The sequence below is a fragment of the Abramis brama genome (genome assembly GCF_963993115.1).
Source record: "Abramis brama genome assembly, chromosome: 19".
Taxonomy (NCBI): domain Eukaryota; kingdom Metazoa; phylum Chordata; class Actinopteri; order Cypriniformes; family Leuciscidae; genus Abramis; species Abramis brama.
Window position 1 is genome coordinate 3984999 of NC_139981.1, and position 20392 is coordinate 4005390.

Below are 20392 nucleotides of genomic sequence, written 5' to 3' on the forward strand. Positions count from 1 at the left end.
AGCAAACTAACTTTACCACGCTACCCAAGCTTCCTGTTCCGCTCAGTGCTTTGCTTCTGTGCAAAGCATCGTTAGGCACGCACTGTCGCTCTCACCACCACCTGTGAAATTCCAGCCACGTTGTAAGTCTGTCTCTACTTTACTTTAATTAACTAAATTTAAATTTAAAAATGCATTATGGGGTAATGTGCCCAGAGGTGATAAAAGTGTGTGTTTGTGTGCATAGGTGAAAAATCAAATAAAGGGTATTTTCCCATACTCTACCTCAGCAGAGGCAAGTTAAGTTATATGGCAGCATTGTTTAGTGCAGATGCTATTTGTGTAGTAGGCTAGTCTACACTAAGGAAGCTTGTTTCTGCCACAGAATAAAAAAGGAAGAATGTGATTGCGACGTGTTATAACACAGTTCTGAATTTTTTACTATCTGCTGTTACTTTATATTTCAATTCTGAGGAAAAAAAACAAACAGAAATTTGACTTTTTCCCTCCGATTTGTGAGGCTAAACTCACAGGTGCGAGTTATAAAATCAGCATAGAGAGATTAGATTTAGATTGAGACATTTAAAAAAAAAAAAAGAAAGAAAGAAAGAAATTATGAGAAACTTTATAAAAACTTGCTGACAGTGTATACCGTTCTCAACTTGTTTAGCAAGCCCTTTTGTGAATGTTTTAGAATACGATGCGTTTCTGATTTTTAAATGTATTTGTAGCCTATAGAAAGTGTTTTTCAGGATGGTGCAGATATATATGAAATCTTCAGAAAATGTTACGTTGGTGCAGGAAATTATTTTTTACCATTATAATCATATTATAATTTTTATTCGGTCATGTTTGCACAGGAGCCCCACCCATTCTGATTTAAAAAGATTCCAAACTCCTGTTATTCTACAGTGAATCGTCCACTGGGTTTGAAAGCACCAAAATGGCAGAATCTCTCTTTGATCCTGAAAATAATTTAAACTGTCCAATCTGTCTGAATCTGCTAAAGAACCCAGTGACTACATCTTGTGGGCACAGTTTCTGCATGGACTGTATTAAGAGATGCTGGGATGTGGATAGAGGTGTTTACAGCTGTCCTATATGCAGGACGAAATTCAAGCAAAGACCAGCTCTCAGCAGAAGCACTGTGCTTGCTGATATTTTAGAAGGAATAAAGCTGGAAGATCCAGCTGGACCTGGAGACGTGACGTGTGATGTTTGCAAAGGAAGAAAAGTAAAAGCCATCCATTCTTGTTTGGTTTGTATGGCTTCTTACTGCCAAACTCATGTTCGTCCTCATTATGAGTCTAAAGCTTTTAAAAAGCACAAGCTTGTAAAAGCTTCACCAAATCTACAGCATCAGATTTGCCCTAAACATCATAAAGTACTGGAGATTTACTGCTACAATGACCAGAAGTGTATTTGTGTAGTTTGTATGGGGAATCAGCACAGTGGACATAAAACAGTCTCAGCTGCAGCTGAAATGGCAAAAAAACAGGTACAGTAGGCATTTACAATAATCTTGTAAATATCGTTCATTTGAATGAATGATTGGACGTTTATATTTTTGGACTGTGAGTGGAATTTGTCGACGGCCCCTTTAGCAGCCTACAGGCTAATATGCAGCAATTTTACCACGTTGCACAAGCTTCCTGTTCCGTTCAGTGTTTGGCACTTTTGCTTGCTTCAGCATTTATCTTATGGCTGGTGACCCTCTTACTTCACAATGTCCAGACCTGAACCCCACTGAAAGCCTCTGGAATGTAAGCAAGAGAGTCTCCAGCCATTAAATAAAGCCAAGCTGCTTAAATGTTTTCACCAGGAGTGGCATAAAGTCACCCAACAGCAATGGGGATCATGCCAAGACGCATGAAAGCTGTGATTGGAAATCAGGGTTATTCCACCAAATATTGATTTCTGAACTCTTCCTAAGTTAAAACATTAGTATTGTGTTGTTTAAAAATGAAGATAAACTCGTTTTGCAATATTCGAGGTCTGAAAACACTACATCTTTTTTCGTTATTTTGACCAGTTGTCATTTATGAAAAAAAAAAGAAAAATGCTCTAAATGACAATATTTTTATTTGAAATTTGGAGGAAATGTTGTCAGTAGTTTGTATAATAAATTAAAAATGTTTGTTTTACTCAAACAGATAAAAATAAATAATAAATCAAGAGAAACTGCTAATTTTTCAGTGGTCTCTAATTTAAGTAATTTTTATTGCAAAAACAAGATAATGAACAGCAGATTTATGTACATATACAAATAAACTGATTACATAAAGAACAGGTTTCTTATTGATTGTGAATTCATCTTCAGGAGAAACTGAAAATAAAAAAGAGGGATTTCATTCGGAAAACCAATGACATAGACAAGGAGATTCGGCAGTGTACGAAAAATTTGGACTTTCATAAGGTAATGCTCATTAAACCTGGAATATTGTAGAAATTTGCATAAATGTATGTACACTGCACAGTTATGTTTGTATCGTGGGATCAGGCTGGATATTATTAAATGGCCATCAAGATGAAGTCAGATGGCGTCATACCAGCAGGGACTGAAGCTAACCAGCAAAACCTTGACCTCGTGACACAAACAAGCAGCAATGTTTTCTGTCTTTACACTTTTTAGGACATCAACTAATTAATTGCTTAACTTATATTTTACTCTGCATAAATAGGAAAAGGATTATGGATAGGAGAAAGTATTTTAACATAAAAAAAATCCACTAACATTGTATATTTTAGCTACTGTATATGATCTGTCATGTCAGTGTGTCAGAAGTTTGACCAAGTCGTGTGTGTTGTGACAGCGCTCTGCACGGGCAGCAGTGAAGCACAGTGACAAAATCTTCACTAAGATCATCCGCTCCATTCAGAACAAACAAGCTGAGGTGAGAAAGAAGATCAAAGCTCAGAAGAACAAGGAAGTGCGAGATGTAGAGAATCACATACAGAGACTGGAGAAGGAGATTGTTAAACTACAGAAGGAGAAGTGTAAACTGAAGCCACTTTTACATACTGAGGATCATGTTTATTTCTTCCAGGTAAACTTATTATTATTATTATTATTATTTTTATATTTTAGATTGTGTTGATTCTTGTTTTAAAGGTATTGTTTTTATATTCAATTGCAGAATTATGCTTCCTGTTCTACATTCACTCAGCGCAAAGCCTCACCCAGGAAGATTAATGACATCCAGACATTTGAGAATGTAGAGAAATCTGTATCTCACCTGAAGAAACAACTGGACAAACTCTGTGAAGAGCACATGGGCAGAATATCAAATACAGGTGAAATAACAATGTCAAGAACGTCTCGGTTACATATGGTAACCCTCGTTCCCTGAGGGAGGGAACGGAGACGTACGTCGTGGTGACCAAAGAATAGGAATCTCGCTAGAGAGTCCAATCTAATTCGAGTGAAACTAAAACAAGCCAATACACATTGGCGTGCAATCATTTGCATCAGCTGTGAAGCCTCTCAGCGCGGGTATAATAAGCAGCAGGTGATGACTGCACTTCAGTTTTTTGCTGAGGAGCCAAGCCTGAAAAGCTGGTCGCCCCGGCGGGCAGCAGCAGATGTGGCGACGGGACGTACGTCTCTGTTCCCTCCCTCAAGGAACGAGGGTTACCATATGTAACCGAGATGTTCCCTATCGTCCGGTCACTATGACGTACGTGGTGACCGACGAATAGGAATCCCTACCAAAGCACCACAGCTGCTGCACCCCATCCAGCGCCCTGTGTAAGCCTCCACACCTTCTGGAAGGACGATAGGAGAGGGCTTACACCGAGAGTATCTATCACTGTTGTTCCGTGATAACCCATACAGTGAGATTATTGGATAACACTGGGAAAGCGTGCCCGATCTGAGGGAGTGGAACGCTGCGGGAGCCACATTCTTAAAGAGAGTTATGTGGGAATACACATATGGACTAACCCGAGGGTTGTACTGCATATGAATAGTGGGTGACTTAGCCCAAGGGAAATACACAGGCTTCCGTTAGGAGCAGCCGTGGAGAATATACACACATGGGATCCCCATAGGGTCAACCATGTGGGACCCAGCTTAGACCCGGTTCTCAAGGATTCAGCGGATAAAGGCCTGGCCCCGGACGCTCCGCCATGTCCGGGCCGAGGGTGTTGGAGGACTCAACAGGTTTGACTCTGGAGCAATAAGGATGCACAGTAGGGTGCAGCAAGCCAACAGAGCCGGTACTCACAGTGCTTCTACCCGTTTAGGGTGAGAACACGGGAGGACACGGGCTCTACACGTAGGCTATAGTATCTAGCGAACGTGTTAGGTGTCGCCAAGCCCACAGCTCTACAGATATCTGCTAGCGAGGAGCCACGTGCCAGCGCCCAGGAGGATGCAACACCTCTCGTGGAGTATGCATGCAACTTGAGCGGGCAGGGCACGCCTTGAGCTTGGCAAGCCAAGGCGATGGCATCCACTATCCAGTGGGCCATCCGCTGCTTGGAGACAGCCTTTCCCTTCGGCTGGCCTCCGTAACAGACAAAGAGCTGGTCTGAGGTCCTGATGCTTTGAGTTCTGTCCACGTACATGCGCAGATGGGACAGAGCAAAGCACCAACATATGCTGAAATAGAAACAGCATGTACTTTGAGGGTGGAGGGAGACAGCCTTCGCTCCAACCCTTGCTGCAAGAAGGAAAGCACTGACCCTATCGAACATCTTCGGGGGTCCTCTCTGCGAGAGGAACACCACTCGATGAACAGGTTCCACTTCAAGGCGTACGCACGTCTCGTAGACGGCGCTCGCGCAGAAGGGATGGTGTTAAGTACCTCTGGGGGTAAGTCACCTAGAACCTCCGCGTCCCGTTCAGGGACCAGACATGGAGTGGGGCAGCGAGGTAGAACACGGACTCGGCTCGGGAGGCTCTCTCTGGGAGGCAGCCCGTAGCGGAGTCTGAGTGTGCTGTGCAACACTTACCTGGTTCCACTGGGCAGGAGGCGGCTTGGTTGCATTCTCGAACTGCACACTGCTGCCTGCTGGCGATAGAAGAGGCGGATGAGAGTGGTGAGGGTTCCACACGAGCCCGACCCCGTTGGCAGCCCGGGAAAGCATGGCCATCATCTCCGGGTCCGTCTCGGGCAACAGGGAGAAAGGAGACAACAGGTACACACCTCGGGGATGGTCCGGCTTTCTCCAATGGCGGCTCAACTGGCTGCAGAGCGTGAGAGGGGTGAGGGCTCCTAAGGGGTTGGTTCCCCGAAGGAGGAACCAACCTCACCGTAATCTTCAGGTCTCCCATGTCACTACCCGAAGCAACCCTCTGAGGAGGATTGGATCGAGGCAGAGGCACGGGGACTCCGACCCTTTGCAGGAACCAGAGTCTCGACCGCAGCTCCGCGATGGTCATCTTCCCACAATGGGTACATGACTCATCCACAAAAGCTGCCTCAGCGTGTTCAATGCCCAGACACACGAGGCAGAGATTGTGACCATCCCGTGATCCCAGGTAATGAGAAAAAAAAGGCCGCCCGCGCTGCTGTGCTGTCACGCCCGCTCCGAAAATGGAGAGGTCCAGAAAGGCTTGTCTTTTTTGAAGTCACTCTAGTAGAGAGCATCGAAGTGCTTGGCTCCAAAGCAAAAAGCTGAAGTGCAATCATCACCAGCTGCTTATTATACCCGCGCTGCGAGGCTGCACAGCTGATGCAAATGATTGCACGCCAATGTGTATTGGCTTGTTTTTGTTTCACTCGAAGTAGATTGGCCTCTCTAGCGAGATTCCTATTCGTCGGTCACCACGACGTACGTCATAGTGACCGGACGATAGGGAACTATTCTGCTTTTTAAAAGTACTAAATTTGTACCCAACTTTTCCTCTGTATCAAATCTACCCAGTGGCCTGATACAATGTACTACAGAAAGAAACCAAAAAGTACAAGTACAGTGTGTTGTCACAACTTAATCTATAAATAAATCTATCTATATAATGGAACAGTTTGAGATGGAGTGCTTATTAGCCGCTAAATTCACCACAACATTGGAGACAGAGACTGTATAATGTCCTGTTATAAATATATAAATGAGAGAAATCACATCGCTGTGGGAATGTTGACTGAAAACTGTTCCTCAAATGTTGTATAACATTGTCATCTGACTGATGCAGTGAATTCCCACATAATGTAAGTGAATATTGTATATCTGTCTTCATAGTTGCTGATGTCCAAATATTTAAAAACAGGTTCCAGAGCAGTAAGTACACTTTTCTATCAGTAAAAAAACACACACATTTTTTTTGACATAACATCATTCAATACTAAAGGCCATGGGTTGTTCAAAGATGCTCACATTATACTTAGCAAATAACTGTCATGTTTTAGTTCTTTACTCACTGAAACATGCATGTTTTTTTGTTTTTGTTTTTAGATCAAGATTGCCATTGGTTGCTGAAGGAGATGGATTCGTAAGTGTATTTATGAATTTTAAACCACACTTTTCATACATGCTAATCTTTTTTTCTTTTTTTTAAAAAAACTGACAGCAGTGGCTGAGGTATTTATTAATCATAGATATTTCCTGTCATCATGTATTATGACTTAGATCTCGTCTAAGACGTGTTCCCTCTAACACACAGCCTTAATTGTTTTATTGCTTTAATAAAACAGTATTACGAGAAAAGACTTTAATATTTTAATAATAACAATAATCAATTCTTCCATTAATGAAATTAGTGTATTCATATAATATGAAATTGTTTTGTGGTTATGTGGTTATGTCTTTGTGTTTAATTAACCCTTGAACGTGAAACATCATTTTACAGCCTGTTTGTCAGCTTTAATGTTTCAGTTATCACATCTGTGCATATTTTCTGTAGTTGATTTAGCAACTAATCTTTTCTATGTAAAAACTGATTTCTAAAAAATATGATTGTTTGAATATGACCTTGATTGCAGTGACGAGGATTCGGAATCGGATTCGGAATCGGATTCGGAATCGGATTCGGAATTGGAATGGGAATGATAGACTGCATCGACCAAAGGACCTTGTTACTGAATGGGTAGATTGTTATATTAGAATAACACTTTAATGACTATAAAACTATTGCTCAGTTACTCAGTAAATCTTTCTGTGTGATAATTATGAAAAACATATGAACAAAACAATGGATTTTTTGGAATGGCTCATTGACTAATTAACCTGTTATGTTTGGAGGTGCCATACAAAATATTGTCAAATTCCAGCACTAGGTGGTGCTATAACCACTAGGTGGTGCTGTTCTCATAATTCTGCAACCATTTGATGATGGAAGTTGAAATTCAGCCTGCTATTTCTTTGTTATTCATGTGTCAACACAAACTTATTTGTCCAGAGATCATCTGTACAAATCAACAAAAAATTAAATGCTCAAATTTCAACTGTTAGGCCATTTCAATAGTAAAATAATAATGATATTATAATTATATTTAAGTTGAGTATAACACAAATATAACTATAAGATAATATAAATATATCATATTTGTTTTAGTGTCTTCAAATTTTTTTTTTTTTTTTTTTATAAAGGAATGTATATATGGTTGAAATATATAGATTGTTGTGTTGCTCTCAAGTCACATAATTTCCATTTTTGCCTTTGGAAAATTAAAAATATCTTCGTAACAATGGGACTGTTTAGCTGTTTTTTCTTGCATATCTGAATGAACTTCACTTGGGTAAAACACGGCCAATAATTCCACTCAAACATTAAAAACCCATAAAAATGCAGTAACTAACCTGACCCATCAAGAGCAGCAGGGCAACACTCTCTGAGGACACGCTAGTGTGATCACAAAACCATTTGAACTCCATTCACTGCTGTATTTAGTACTTAATAAAATACAAGATAAAGAACAAGCTACTCCATATTCACAGATTTAGAGAAAGTGATATATTTAATATTTGTTGTGTTGGTGTCGTAATCTGAACACAAGGGTAAAACACTTTTAGGTACTTTCATCCTACAGGATCTTAAACTGATAGTTCAACCAAAAATAAAAATGCTGTCATCATTTACTCACCCTCATGTTGTTCCAAACCTGTATGAGTTTCTTTCTTCTGTTGAAGATATGTGGACGATATTTTAAAGAATGTTGTCAACCAGACAGTTGACAGGTTTGGAACAACTTGAGGGCGAGTACATGATGACAGAATTTTCATTTTTGGGTGATCTATCCCTTTAAGTGGGACAAACTTCCACTTAATTACCAGGAATATCAACGTTCATTTAATTTTAACTGTCATTATGAAAAAAAACCTCCACAATACTAATAGTATTACATCTGCAGGAAGCATCAGGTGTAGAAAAGACTGATGAGTTATTAACTTGTACACCTTCTAGAACTTTCAGCATCTGAGGTTTGTACCTGCTGCTTTTGGACTCTTGTGGAGTGTTTATTTGACTTAGAGAAGAGAAGAAATCCTGATGGAATGAGCCATGGAGAAAATGCACCAATCTTGATCAAAACATGATTTTTTCAGTAAAAAAAATCAGTGTTTGAAAGCTTGTAAAAGATATGATCATCATTTATAGTAAATTCTAACGTTCTCATGTCATTCCAAACTTGTCTTCTGTGGAACTCAAGAGCTGATATTCTGAAGAATGCTGGACTTCATTGACTTGGACAGAAAAAAAAAACAGACCTTGTACACAAAAAAAAAGAAAAAAAAAAGTTGTAACTTGGATGTTTAAGTAATTTAAACTTAAATTACATTAAACTAACTTAAAAAACCGAGTTAATGTTGTATGACTTATTAAAGTTCAAAACTGCTTGACTTATTTTAATGTTAAAGCATTGTAAAAACATGTCATCTAAAAAAAATTATATATTTTTTGGTCCACAGAAGTATAAATGCATACAATATGAGGGAAATCATTTAATTCGCCCAAAAATGGGTAAATTATACCTTTAATAATGTGATAGCATGTAATACTTGGACATTTCTGTCTTTCAGTTTTTTCGTGTGAATTAACATCCTTTTTTTCGTCTGAAAGATCTTGAATGTCAGTCAGCTAAATGTGCATTGCAATTCTTTGTTCAATTCAAAACATGTTCTTTGTGATAATGAAGGTGTTTGATATTGTTTTTAATAATAATTAAAAAAAAATCAGAAAAACAAACAAACACAAGGGGGGTCAAACATTTATTTGGCCTAATCGTACAACATCTTATTAACACTTGGAAATGTTAGCAAAATAAAGAGTCAGAAAATGTATGTACAGAGACTTAACAGAACAAAAATATATATTTGATAAAAGCAGTGGTTTAATTCCCCTTTGTCCTAAACTTTGAAATGTAGATCTGATTAAAACTGTAAAACATCATTAAAAACAGACTAAGACTAAAACCTATATTCACTCGCCCAGATCTTCTGACACCCTACAGTTTTCAGGGCTAAAAATTGGAATGTAGAGCTATTTAAACACTTTTTAAAAAGTTTTTTTTTTTTTTTTTTTTTTTTTTTTTACATTGTCCTTTAACCAACTCCTAAGAGGACAATTTGTCATTTCACTCATCAGCCCTGAAAAATCAAGGATCGGATGAAGTTTAAAAGAGAAAAATGACTGAAAAGTTTGTGAACAGGGAGCCACGCTTTTCCATCCACTGCTTTTCCTCTGAGGCGGAAAATCCATCAGTCATCAATCCATACATAGAGCATTACAGGCCCCATTCCCAACAACGCTCTTGACGTGCGGCACCATGGACTGACTCGGGTCAGGAACACACCACTGAATAGTGACCGTTATCAGCAAAGGTGGTAAAAGAACTTGGATTCTCTGTAGTATTGCTGTAACTGTAAGATTGTGGCTCAAGTCTCATATATTTATATATATTTATATATATATTTATATATTTCAATCTCAAAAAAAAAAAAAAAAAAAGGATAAAGATAAACAGTCTAGGTTGCCACAGAGAAGTGAGGTCACTCTGTAGCCGGCTCCGGGTCCGAGGTTGTGGTGGGCGTGGTCTCTTCAGCAGGGGCGGGGCTATCGTCAGATTTTGTAGTCTCCTCTGTGGGCGCGGCTTCTGTTTCCTGGGCGGGCTCTTCTGCTTTAGGCTCCTCCTCCGCTTTAGGCTCCGCCTCTGGTTTTGGCTCCGCCTCTGGCTTTGGCTCCGCCTCCACCTCAGGTGCCGTTGTCTCATTGGTCACCTCCTCCGCTGGCTCCTCCTCTTTGGTTTCCGTGGCAGCCTGGCCGTTCTCCTCGACTTTGTCTTCGGTTGTGGGCGTGGCCGCGGTCGCGGTCTCTGCTGCCTCCTCGCTTCCCTTTTTGTTCTTCTTCAGGGAAATGCCTTTGAATTTGAAGGAGTTCTTCAGTGAGAATTTCTTCTTCTTCTTTGTTTCCTTTGGAGCTTCCCCGTCGGATTTGGTGGCGTCTCCCTCGGTAGCAGGCGCGGCTTCAATGCCGTCTCCCGCCTCCGTTTTTTCGACCTCCTCCTCCTTGGAAACCTCCGCGGTTCCGTTTCCATCTGCGGCCACGGCTTCTCCATCTGGCTTGGTGGAAACGTCACCGTTGGTTTTCACATGGCCATTTTCCTGAAGAGATAAGCAGAAACAGGGTAGATAAGCCAAATGCATCTTGGCACGCACACACAGAGACAGAAAAAAGCAAAGGGGTTATGCTGGCAAATGCTTGTTTTTATAGTTATAGTGATGAAATGCTTGCTCTATAGTATAGTTTATAGCACAGTATTTTTCAAGCATTTCATTTAACCTGTAGTGATACCACTCATTTTTATTTTGATCCAATACTTACAAAGCATAGTTTATAGTGTGTGTGTGTGTGTATATATATATATATATATACACACACACACACACACACACACACATATATATATATATATATATATATATATATGTGTGTGTGTGTGTGTGTGTGTGTGTGTGTATATATATATATATATATATACACACACACACACACACATATATATATATATATATATATATATATATATATATATATATATACACACACACACACACTATAAACTATGCTTTGTAAGTATTGGATCAAAATAAAAATGAGTCCCCGTCGGATTTGGAAGTCTCATATATTTATATATATTTATATATATATATTTATATATTTCAATCTCAAAAAAAAAAAAAAAAAAAGGATAAAGATAAACAGTCTAGGTTGCCTCCGCGGTTCCGTTTCCATCTGCGGCCACATATATATATATATATATATGTGTGTGTGTGTGTGTGTGTGTGTGTGTGTGTGTATATATATATATATATATATATATATAATAAAATAATGCAATCACTAGTTAAAAACACTTCAATATAGAAAGTATAATATCAGAAGAATTGAGATTTCAAGATCAATCTGCCCATCACAAACCCCTTAATTACAGCATGTTAGTGAATTCCTAGAAAATACTGTTTTTCAGGCAGAAATGAATGTGAGGACTGCTGCATTACATTACATTAAAAACCGAAGCAACACCCAGTTTAACCCAAAAGCAGAAGTACATTGTGTAATTACACACTGCATGCACTAGGGGCAGTGTTGTTCCACTAATAATCATCCACAGCTCAGAAAACCAGCCACTGCCAGACAGAACAAAGAAAAGGGAGACAGCAACCTGAGATGGCATTTAAAACAATATCTGACTCTAAAACACCTCCTTTTTTCTTACATTTACTGGAAATCGGACAACTAGCCATTCAGGTGACGTATCAACCGAGCACTATAGCCCTGAGATACGGTCACCATCTCGTTTCAAGTATTGGGGTCTTTAAATCACATGCATGAAGATGCATGTGAAATAATACATTTAGTTAATTAATAAAGAGAAGAGCTCTCTCATTACATATGGAGGGGGAAGGGTGCATATGCTTTAAGGGGGGTGGGTAGAATGAGTACTAATGAAGGACCAGAGGAATGGTCCATGCATTCACACACACACATGCATTGCATTGTTTGCAGATCAGCAGAAGCGCTCTGCATCATTTGCATGCAGCTCTGCAACCTTTTGTTCTCAATTCGGGTTACTGCCAGTTTCAGCGCCAGCACACGACCACAGAGTCTGCCTGATAACTAACTAAAGCAACTAAAATATGGGCTCAGAAAACACGATCCTTAAAAACAAATCAAAGAGAGAGAGAGAGTTTAAATACAGATTTTTTTTACCCTTAACTTACAAAATTACAAAAGCCATCTACACAAAATCTTCTTTCTGAACTGAGATGATAGCTTATTGTTGCCATAACCAATTGGATTATCAAAAAATGTACCGCAAATTCCAACGTTAATTTGTTAAAAACTAATTGTTAGATAAATGGGATCAATAAAAAAGGGGAAAAATCATTGATAAGATGCCATTCAAATGTATCAGAAAGCTGGTAGTTCAGTCATAAAAGTGCTTGGAATAGATCCTCACCTGACCATTGGCTTTATCAGCCACGGCTTTTCCGTCCACTGTCGCTTCACCTTTAGTCAACTGAGCACCCATCCTCCTTTGTGTCTTCTTCAAAGAGATAAAAATGAAAATAAAGGCAGAAAAAAAAACCTGAGGGTCCTTAAATTCAAACCCACACAGCAGAGACGGCGAGTAAGCGCGTAGATTCCTGGTGTGTGTTTTAAACTGCTGTGCTCAGCAGACAGAAATAAAGGCTGGGTTCTGGTAGTAAATCCACACGGCTCTGCGGGGAGAGCAAACTAAGAGTTTCACAGCTACAAGTGTGAGTATTTGTCTGTGTGACTCCACCCAGAAGCTACGCTGCCCAATCTGCACCAGAGGGCTGGAGCTTCATCTGCCCCATTCAAACACACTCCTGTAGATTACTGGAGCTTCAGAAAGACTCCACTGGATTGATGCACTACTGTTATTGGGAGCTTTATTGGGCATTTTATAATTATTTGAACAGTAGTATTCACAGCCTCAACATATGTCTAAAAGATAATGAGATATAAAACAGTATTAAATGAATCAAACATAGGAATGAATTTTAAATTATTTAATTACTTTGGTATAATCAGATGTCATTTGTCATGCTGCATTAACTTACATGAAAAATAGGCAATTTATTAATATTATTAACAAGATGTTTCTTTATTTTTAAATTTATTAAACTAAACATGATTTTTTTATCATTTTGTTTTAATCATGAATGAATTTATTTCTATTATATTTTCATCCTATAGAAAAGCCAGTCCTGTGATGACATCATTTTGGAGGGAAAACAACAGCACCAACATCAGTGAGTATTAGCAATGGAATGAATGGATTATGTGATGTTCTCTTAGTTAGTTGGTTTGCAAAAACACGCCATCCTGTAAAATGACAGTACATTTTGGTTTGATAATATCAGCCTTTTTTAAAAGATAGTTGATCTCTCAATCCCTCACTGAGCAGTGGCTAATGTTAGCTCTTCCGTTCTGTTCCTTTTCTTGCCGTTGTGTAAATAATCAAGCTGTAACTGTACTTTGACCACAGCATATTTTTGAATGTCTACTCTATACTTTTATAGAAATTCTTTGTTAAGGCATATCAGGAGTGAGGCATATGAGGGTTTTATTCATTCACACCTCCACCAGGTTACGGCCCATATTTGTGTGATATTATTATGACCTCACACGTGTGATTTGAGAAACCCTTTCCAGTGAACACTACAGATAAGTGCATGGCAGCTTTTGTTGTGTAGCAACAGATACAAATACATGGACATCAGATGTTTTATTGATGGTCAGCAAAACAGATTACATTTGAGAAAAAATGAGCGAAGCCTTGAACCCACAAACATTTTGCATTTGAAGCATATGTAAATAGGAATAAAATAGTAAACCACCACTGTTTCATATTTAATGCGCAAAGACCTCTAAATTATCAACATGATCTAAACTTGAAAAACCTGTTCATGCAAAACACAATCATGCCTTCTGTGTCTGATTGATACTTGATACTTTTTTAGCAAGTAAAAGTCCTTTTTGTGTAATTCTAGAAATGTCCACCTTCAGGTCATGGTTCATGTGTCTTTTTTTGCTGTGCAATTTTTAATGAAGTAAATGTAAGAATAACTTTTATGTTATCAGAATTTAGAAAGAGCTTTATTGCCAGTATGTATATCTGATATATAAATATCAGAAACTACACCAAATTGCATATTTTGGCTCATTTTGGGCCTCCTGAAGTGTGAGATCCATACTCTCTCTATATCATACTATATGAGCCATAAATGCTGGATGTATCAAATATGACACCTAACAAAAAACACATATTAAGTACTGTACTTCTACTGTAAATGCTTTATTATGCATGCACTTTTTTTGTCTGTGGGAAACAAAATAATTTTCTGTGTTAATCGATATCGTGGCACAGACAGTCAGTCAGTCTGAACCCGGAACAGAAGCGCTGGAATGCCACATGGTTCTGATGCCCCACCCACTGCAGTGATGATGACACTCAGCGCCCCTGACCCCCCGCCTCCGGTATGTGTGGAATGTGTTCGCCACCCAAAGATCCCTGCTGTCATTCAGCACAACAGCGTCTGCACGCAGGGAAATGAGCCCCCGGGGATGCTGGGTAATTCACCCCACGGCCTGGTGGGTCGACAGGGAAACTGAGGGGGTGGAGGTGGAACAAAATCCTCAAGAAAGAGCAGCATGTTCCTGAAACTTACATGGAAATTTGGTAGAAAAAGACTGGAACTTACATGGAACATAAAAACACAACGACGTTTGGGTGTGGAGAAATTTGACCCATCCAGTCGCTGTGAGATAATAAGGAGGAAGTGCAAAAGATACCTTACTGTTCAAAAGTTTGTGACAGTAGTGATAGATTTATTTTTGTTTTTGGCGGAACTAATACAGTTTTGTACGGAAGCGTATTGCATTCACTTGAGGAAAAATAATCTACTCTGTTTTTCTGAATTAACGAGTTAATTATCTCAGTAATTCTGATATGCTGATATGACTCGTAATTCTGAGATAATTAAGTCATTAATTCAGAAAAACAGAGCAAAAACTTTTTATTCATGAAAAATGATCTCGTAATTCTGAGATAATTAAGTTATTAATTCAGAAAAACAGAGCAAAAACTTTTTATTCATGAAAAATGATCTCGTAATTCTGAGATAATTAACTTGTTAATTCAGAAAAACAGAGTAGATTATTTTCCCTCAAGTGAATGCAATACGCTTCCGTAGTTTTGTAACTAAATCTATTCTTTAATTTTAAACATGGTAAATGTTGACAGATTCTTCCCACTCAAGCATGACTACAAGAAGCTCTGTGTGAGTTTGTGTGTGTGTGTGTGTGTGGGTGTGGACTTTTCTTAAGAAAAGAGTTGGAATTAGAATAGATGGATGGAGGGGGAGGGGCAGACACTTTAGAGAGAGAAATGGAGTGTGTGTGTCCACAAAGATGGCAATATCCGAAATCCTTGTCCTTCTTCGAAAACCGCTTATAAATCATATTAGATGGTGTTTTTTGAAAATGTATAAATGCAGAAAGTTTTCTGTGATGTATAGGTTTAGGGGCTAGAAGCGACAGTTTGTATATAGTATATGTACAGTATATGTCTATGGAAAGTCCTCATATAACATGGAAACTTAATGTGTGTGTGTGCGTGAGAGAGAGAGAGAGAGAGAGAAACAGCTGTAGTATAGATGTGTGTAGTGTAGAGCTGTAGTGTTAGTGGGTCAGTGTGCCAACTGCAGTCTAATCATCTACATCTACTCTCTATCACAAACACTTCACTCAAATTCTTTAAGTAATATGCAAAGGGATCCAAAAATTCTGAGGCAACTATCAAAATATTTTCAGCACATTTTGACATATATATATATCGGAGGTTTTATGCCTATATATGTGCTAAATCTTATTTATTCAGATTTCAGATATCAGATATATAAACCTCAATTTCAACCTGCAACTAGGGAACTACTGTGTTTGATATGGGCATTACTGCCAAGGACTACCGAACCGTTCTGGAGGACCACGTGCATCTAATGCTTCAAACTTACTCTGAAGAAGGTGCCATGTATCAGCCAATGTATCACCAACACATACAGCAAGACTTGTGACAGAATGGTTTGATGAAAGTGAAGTTGAACATCTCCCATTGCTTGTACAGTCACCAGATCTGAAAAGTTTTGGACATTGGATTGTGAAGGAGCGAGTCAGAAAACATTTTCCTCCACCAGCTTCACATCGTGACCTGGCCAAAATCGCTTAAAATCCCTCTGGCCACACTAAAGGACTTGTATCTGCCATTCCCACGACGAACTGATGCTGTATTGACTGCAAAAGTATATTAGATTGTGTGTGTTTTTTGCTTTAATGATCACTTATTTATTTGATTAATCCCCTTGAGATCTGCAGAATCGGTTAAATATTGGGTGAAGTCAGTCACATGTTTGGTTGAATATATAACGGTTTTGAATGTTGATTTACACATATCATGTCTGATGATGTTCTCTTACAGTTATGCCTACGGCAAAACTGAAAGTGTGTGTTTGTGTGAGTTTTGCAGACTGACAGCCGAGAGCGCAACTGCTTTACAGTCACACCCACCTCGGCCATAACAGCACCATAATCTCTCACTATCTCACTTCTCTCTCTCTCTCTCTGTCAAATTAAAAGTACTTTAGGTTGTGTTTACATATAACAGTGGCACAATAAAGCAAATAATAACAAGAAAAGGAAATATACAATATATTCTGACCGTCTGACTGATGTAAAGTTACCGATTATAGTTTTTGTTTTTTTGTGAGCCGTTAAAGAATGGGTTTAGATAACAATAATAGACCAGCATTCACACAATATCGTCGAGACACATGAATTTACAAAAAAAAAAAAAAAAAAAAAAATGTGTAGACTTTTTGTGACCAGAAAATTAGTAGCATCTTCCATTGGCTGGACAATCAGATAGTCCCGTCCTCAAACGCCCACTATTGAGCCAATGTTTCTGTGTCAGTCTGGTCAATTTTCAGGGTCAGTCTTTAAATTGATTTTTTTTTTTTTTATCAGATTCGTTTCTGTTTTACATTTCAGTTTTAAACCATTTGAAGTGTGTGTGTGTGTGTGTGTGGAGACAGTATTGCAGTGTCTTTTGAATCCGTTATTGGGTTACTGCACTGTTGTTTTAGAGAGAGAGTCTATTTAGAAGCTTACAAGCAATCTTTCTCTTAAACACACACACACACACACTGTCAGAAAACCTCTGTCGAGAGGGAAGCGCTCGCTCTTTCCCAGACTTCTTCATCTCATTATTATTCTGTTCCAGTTTCAGGTTTTCACTGATCTTCTGCTGCTGTCAGGTTGCCATAGCGCTGTGTTTCGGTTAGCGTGTACGACGGCGTGACCCATTTTTCACCCCCCCATCATCCCTCGCCCTCAATAACCCCTCTTTCCCCTCCTCCATCACAGAAACCCTCCACAGGCCTGTTTTCCTCATTCACCACTTGGACTCGATTTTTTTCCCCCAAATGTCTGAGATCTTACATTTGCTGCTTATCCAGTTCTTTAGTTTTTTTTTATTTTTATTAATGTTGATATTGAGTAAAAATGATCTCTTAAATAGTTCTTTTGACTAAAAATTGAAAACGAGTTTAATCCCATTATCTCCATTGATAATGATTTTAAACAAACCTTTCAATAGATTGTTAGGATCTCTGTGTAATTTAAACTTTTATTCGTTTTTTTATTTTGTTTAAATGTTTGTGTTTTAATGTTTTAAATGTGAAATCAAGGTTCAGCAATTGAAAAACCACACTCTAGTCTCAGAAGAGATAGACCATACTCATAATCATATGTTTGCAAATATCTTCTGAATATTTTGCAAAAAAATGTTCACTTAGGATCAGTGACAATAGTTTTATTGCATCATCATTTATATTTTGTTTGCTATACATCTTTGGAAAAATACAATAAGTACACGTCATTTCTTGTCTTGTAAATCCATCATTTTCAGGTTTTCAAATGTTTTAATTACAATCAAAGTTTATAATTTCATCTCAAAGCTGGTTGGTTTGGTTCATGCAGTTTGGTTGAAGAATTATTTTAATTGTTTTGGAGAAAATGAATGGGACACATGAATAATGACTATGAAAATCTTGAAGTATAATGCACAAGTCTTATTAACCACTTTTATGATGCTTATATTTTGTTTTGCTTCCTTTCAGGAGCTTGAAAGTCTCCATCCTTTGCAATTCCATGCATGTCTGACTCCATCCGTTGCAATTTTATGGGAAAGAGCAACCAGCACAATTATTTAAAATCCTACGGATAAGACAGAAGATAGAAAGTCATACAGCTTTCGAATGGCATGATGGTGAGTAAATTACTGATTTTTTAAATATATTGATGCAAATTAGGGTACATTTTTATGTCATGTTGACTTTGTACTTAAGAAGCTTGTTTCTGCCACAGAATAAACAATAAAAAAAGGATATTTATATCTTATAGTAAGTTTCACAATTCTGACTTTATAATTTGCAATTGCGAGTTCATATCATACCTCTGATAAAAAAAAAGTTAGAAAAAGGCGTGTGATATTTAACTAACTAACTAACTTACAATTACGACAAAAAAAATCAGAATTGTGTGATATAAACTTGCAATTGCAAGAAAAAAAAGAAAGAATTGTGAGATATTTGACTAACTTACAATTGCGACAAAAAAAGTCAGAATTGCCAATTGTGAGAAAAAAGTCACAGGTACCTTTTTATTTTTTTTCTCGGGGAGGAACAAGCTTCCATATTAAACCAAAGAGTTTGTACTGTACAGTATCAAATCAGTCTTGTAGAAACACAGGCAGATCTGTGTGTGTGTGTGTGTGTGTGTGCGTGTGCGTGTGTGTGTTTAACAATCTGATTATGATTTCATTTCATAAGACATTCACGCAAATGAACCAAAAGAAGAGCTGACATGATTTATAAATCAGGAGCGTAATCACAGGATTTACATGACTGGATTACACACACACACACACACACACACACACAGTATGTAGTGTCTGCCTAGACACATCTGGTGCTGTTTGTCTTTATGGCTGAAAAGTTTCAAAGCAGGAAGTAAAAAGACTTCTGAGTTTTAACAGGGCAGCACATCCTCTTAACACACACACACACACACACACACACACACACACACACACACACACACACACACACACACACACACACACACACACACACACACACACACACACACACATACATATTGAGGATGTAGCAAAATAATACAAGACAGACTCCAAAACTAGAAGGACTGCATCTAAAAACCTTTACAACACATAGAAAGGCAGTTTGAGCATCTGGCAGTGTTCAGTGAAGAGTTAATGCTGGGAAACCCAGAACTGTTAAACAGAGGTCAAGTCTGTTTACTCTTTTCTTGAAAATCTAGACATCCCTCGTACGTGTCCAGCTTTCAGCGTATCCTGCGTGAGTTAGTGCGCTCGAGTTAAGCTGTTAAAATCACGTGAAGAATGTGAGGTTTTGGAGTCCAGCTATCTGAGACATGATGTGATTGTACATGAACTCTTAACACAACCAAAATATACTTGACCGAGGTTATTCAATCAGACCTGGTTATTTAACAGTTGCGCACAGGAGATCACTTAGAATGTGATAAGAGTCACTGATAGAGGAGAGCATATGAAGATTGGGATGCTTTAAGTGCCCTACATTTTTATGTATGTGCACTTGTAGTGTACTTTCGAATCTTAAAAGTGTATTTTTAATATACTTGCAGATAATATACTCATAAAATGTCTAAGTATACTTAAGTGCACATTATAATAGTCATATTAAAAGTTTTACTTTAAAGTACATTGTAACTCATTGTTTTAATAATCTTTTATCATGCTTTAAAGAAGTTCACTTTTGATGGATCGATACTAAATCACCTGTATTATAATTTAAACTATTTAAACTTTCATTTAAACTTTAAACTTAAAGTATATTTTAGTTTAGTTAGTAAACATTTGTCATTCATCGAGAGCTTTTTCTCTTTTATATGTATATATGTATAAAAAATGATCATTCTAGAAGAAAATTTCAGATGGCACTTAGAGGCTTTTGCATCTGAACTCTTCATATATATATATATATATATATATGATATATATATATATCATCTATATATATCCATACATCAACATATATAACGACATATATACATCTCTGCTTCGCGTCGGGGTCCTGATCAGCCTGAAGGGGTTATATTCGCTATAACAACCGCCTCGCTCTACATTATCCCGCTTATTACATGGCTACCCACCAAATAAATCAATAATTTGACACAAAATATTGATTTAAAAAGGAGTTTATTGATTTAAAAACGATTGTTTTGCTTCCGCTAAATAAAATAGTTTGTTCCGTCTCTACGGTTAGAATCCTGCGTCCATAGCAACGCTCTGTTTTCCATGGCAACGGTGTTATCAAGAAATAA

The 20392-nt window shown here is 38.0% G+C and overlaps 2 protein-coding genes and 1 long non-coding RNA gene across 7 annotated transcripts in view; 2 read left to right on the top strand and 1 right to left on the bottom strand.

The window, feature by feature from the left end:
- LOC311069388 (E3 ubiquitin/ISG15 ligase TRIM25-like) lies at positions 1-9466 on the top strand. 3 transcript variants are annotated; one of them, XM_084092502.1, is made up of 8 exons: positions 1-122; positions 840-1477; positions 2300-2395; positions 2793-3026; positions 3117-3273; positions 6166-6204; positions 6379-6415; positions 6906-9466. In XM_084092502.1, the coding sequence occupies exons 2-8, from the start codon at positions 923-925 to the stop codon at positions 6970-6972; spliced, it is 1185 nt and encodes a 394-aa protein (XP_083948628.1). In that variant the 5' UTR covers positions 1-122; positions 840-922; the 3' UTR covers positions 6973-9466. The 3 variants fall into 3 exon arrangements, with proteins under 3 accessions (XP_083948628.1, XP_083948630.1, XP_083948629.1); XM_084092503.1 differs by having other exon boundaries at positions 41-122; positions 892-1477; XM_084092504.1 differs by lacking the exons at positions 6379-6415; positions 6906-9466 and having other exon boundaries at positions 6166-6372.
- Positions 9113-12662, bottom strand: marcksl1a (MARCKS-like 1a). The gene is made up of 2 exons (XM_084092505.1): positions 12381-12662; positions 9113-10521 (listed from the first exon to the last, which is right to left on the bottom strand). Exons 1-2 carry the CDS (start codon positions 12450-12452, stop codon positions 9910-9912), a joined length of 684 nt encoding a protein of 227 aa, XP_083948631.1. The 5' UTR covers positions 12453-12662; the 3' UTR covers positions 9113-9909.
- Positions 10425-20392, top strand: part of LOC311069390 — a 26662-nt gene continuing 16694 nt past the window's right edge. For 2 of the 3 annotated variants that reach the window (XR_014603515.1, XR_014603516.1), the window contains exons 1-3: positions 11024-11668; positions 13145-13200; positions 18124-18272. This is a non-coding gene — a long non-coding RNA (uncharacterized lncRNA). Of the gene's footprint in view, positions 10545-11023; positions 11669-13144; positions 13201-18123; positions 18273-20392 lie in introns of those variants that run through there. The other variant, XR_014603514.1, reaches the window with a different exon arrangement.